Source organism: Sinohyriopsis cumingii, unplaced genomic scaffold (genome assembly GCF_028554795.1).
Source record: "Sinohyriopsis cumingii isolate HCF-2022 unplaced genomic scaffold, ASM2855479v2 utg002441l, whole genome shotgun sequence".
Lineage (NCBI taxonomy): Eukaryota > Metazoa > Mollusca > Bivalvia > Unionida > Unionidae > Sinohyriopsis > Sinohyriopsis cumingii.
The window spans coordinates 98,267-100,000 of NW_028316212.1; the positions used below are offsets into that span (position 1 = coordinate 98,267).

General features: G+C 35.1%; 1 protein-coding gene across 1 annotated transcript in view; it reads right to left on the reverse strand.

Moving 5' to 3' along the window:
- Positions 1–268: 268 nt before the first annotated feature.
- The window catches only part of LOC149770731 (uncharacterized), a 49,269-nt gene continuing 47,803 nt past the window's right edge, over positions 269–1,734 (reverse strand). Inside the window, exon 14 of the mRNA XM_089949190.1 lies at positions 269–518. Coding sequence (XP_089805316.1) covers positions 320–518 — 199 coding nt within the window. The 3' untranslated portion in view covers positions 269–319. The remainder of the gene's footprint in view (positions 519–1,734) is intronic.

Consider the following 1,734-nt stretch of genomic DNA (forward strand, 5'->3'; position numbering starts at 1 on the left):
AACAAATTAGGTCTGTATAATGGAACAAATTAGGTCCGTATAATGGAACAAATGTGGTCTGTATAATGGAACAAATTAGGTCCGTATAATGGAACAAATTAGGTCTGTATAATGGAACAACTGCTTTTGCCTTAAAGCTTGCATAAACTTTACCAGACGGACGGACATATATACGGACACATGAACAAGAGTAGCACTGTATGTCCTATCATATTCGTGGACACACAAAAGTGATAGATTTTACAAGTAGACTCTTTAATGTGGGTATTACCGAACATACTAATCATCACAATAATATGAACTCCAATACGCAATGACACTATTTTGGCGCCTTGAGACGTATTTTCAATGCTACAAATCCCAGTATTCTAAACAGTAAGAAGAAAATCACTAGTCCAGCGATGTAGCAGTAAACAGGCAACGTGATCCCAGCCTTCAGAAGGACATCGTTTCCTGTAATCAACTCGGTAGTGTTTCCAAGACATTGAGGAAACACATCTGTGCTCAACGTGTTGCATCTGAAAAAGACATTTGAAGGAAAGGATGAGATTTTTTAAAACAATTTTTAAACTTCTAAAATTTTCGCACTATATCCATCTATAGCACAACTGCAGTTAAACGTTTTATTGTGTACCCGCGATAGGTTAAATTTTTGCAGTTTATACACGTCATTCGAATTCATTCAAATTTACCATTTAAATATGAGGAGATTGTTTTGTACTATAATTAGCATATCCATTTCTGGGAAAATAACGTGTCCTCATCTTAAGGAGTTTAAAGTATCTAGTAAAATTTGAAAATGGAGAAAGTGATGTTTGAGTCACATACATGTGAAATTATATATGATATATAGTATAGAACGCAAATGTGACCCACTGGACTCTTAATGGACTGGTTCGCCGACTTAAATCAAGAGCGAAACTCTAAGGTAAACGTCTAGCTATATATGTTGATTGATAAGTGGACCATTTAATTTCTTTGTATGTGCTAGTTGACCGACCAAGAGGTATATTTTTCTCAGGCCAATCAAAACACCTTGCTTTCATTGAATCAGCAAAGATATAGCACCTTATGTGTTGATGTGCCATTAAACATCAAATAAACAGACTGACTAAACTGGTATAGGCATCCCTCATTAGGCAGCGAGGAACTAGCTGCCTGTACCATATTTATCTGTTATTATCGGTTTAATATTTACAATAATTTATTTGCTAGGGACTATGAGACCCAAATCAAGAAATTAAATGAAATTTCCGTTCGAATTTCTAAGGACAAAAGGTGATAAAAAGAACAATATTTATCTGGAGGCAAAGGTGCATGTCCTGGCGGACCATATATATTATATTTTTCTTCTGAAGTGGACGTAAGCTTAAAAAACGCCAACCATGAAAAACAGATACTGCGCAAAGAATAACGCACGTACTTGAAACCTGTGATTCTGAAAACTGATATCGCATATCAAAGGACAATTACAGTATTTCTAATTGCACACGATGAAGTCAATAATTAAGTAGATCATTGTATTCAGTTAACCTGAACTATCTGACCATTGATGATATAATCATACAACAAAGACCAAGCTGAACAATGGAGATGGACTCAGAAAAGATTTGCTGCATAAAAGAGTTACTACACCATAAAATATAAGCGCAGATCAGGCATACCTAATGGAACTAACACAAATAAGAATAAGTAGCTTTCCAAAAGCTTTAAGTCACGATATAGTTAATGCAT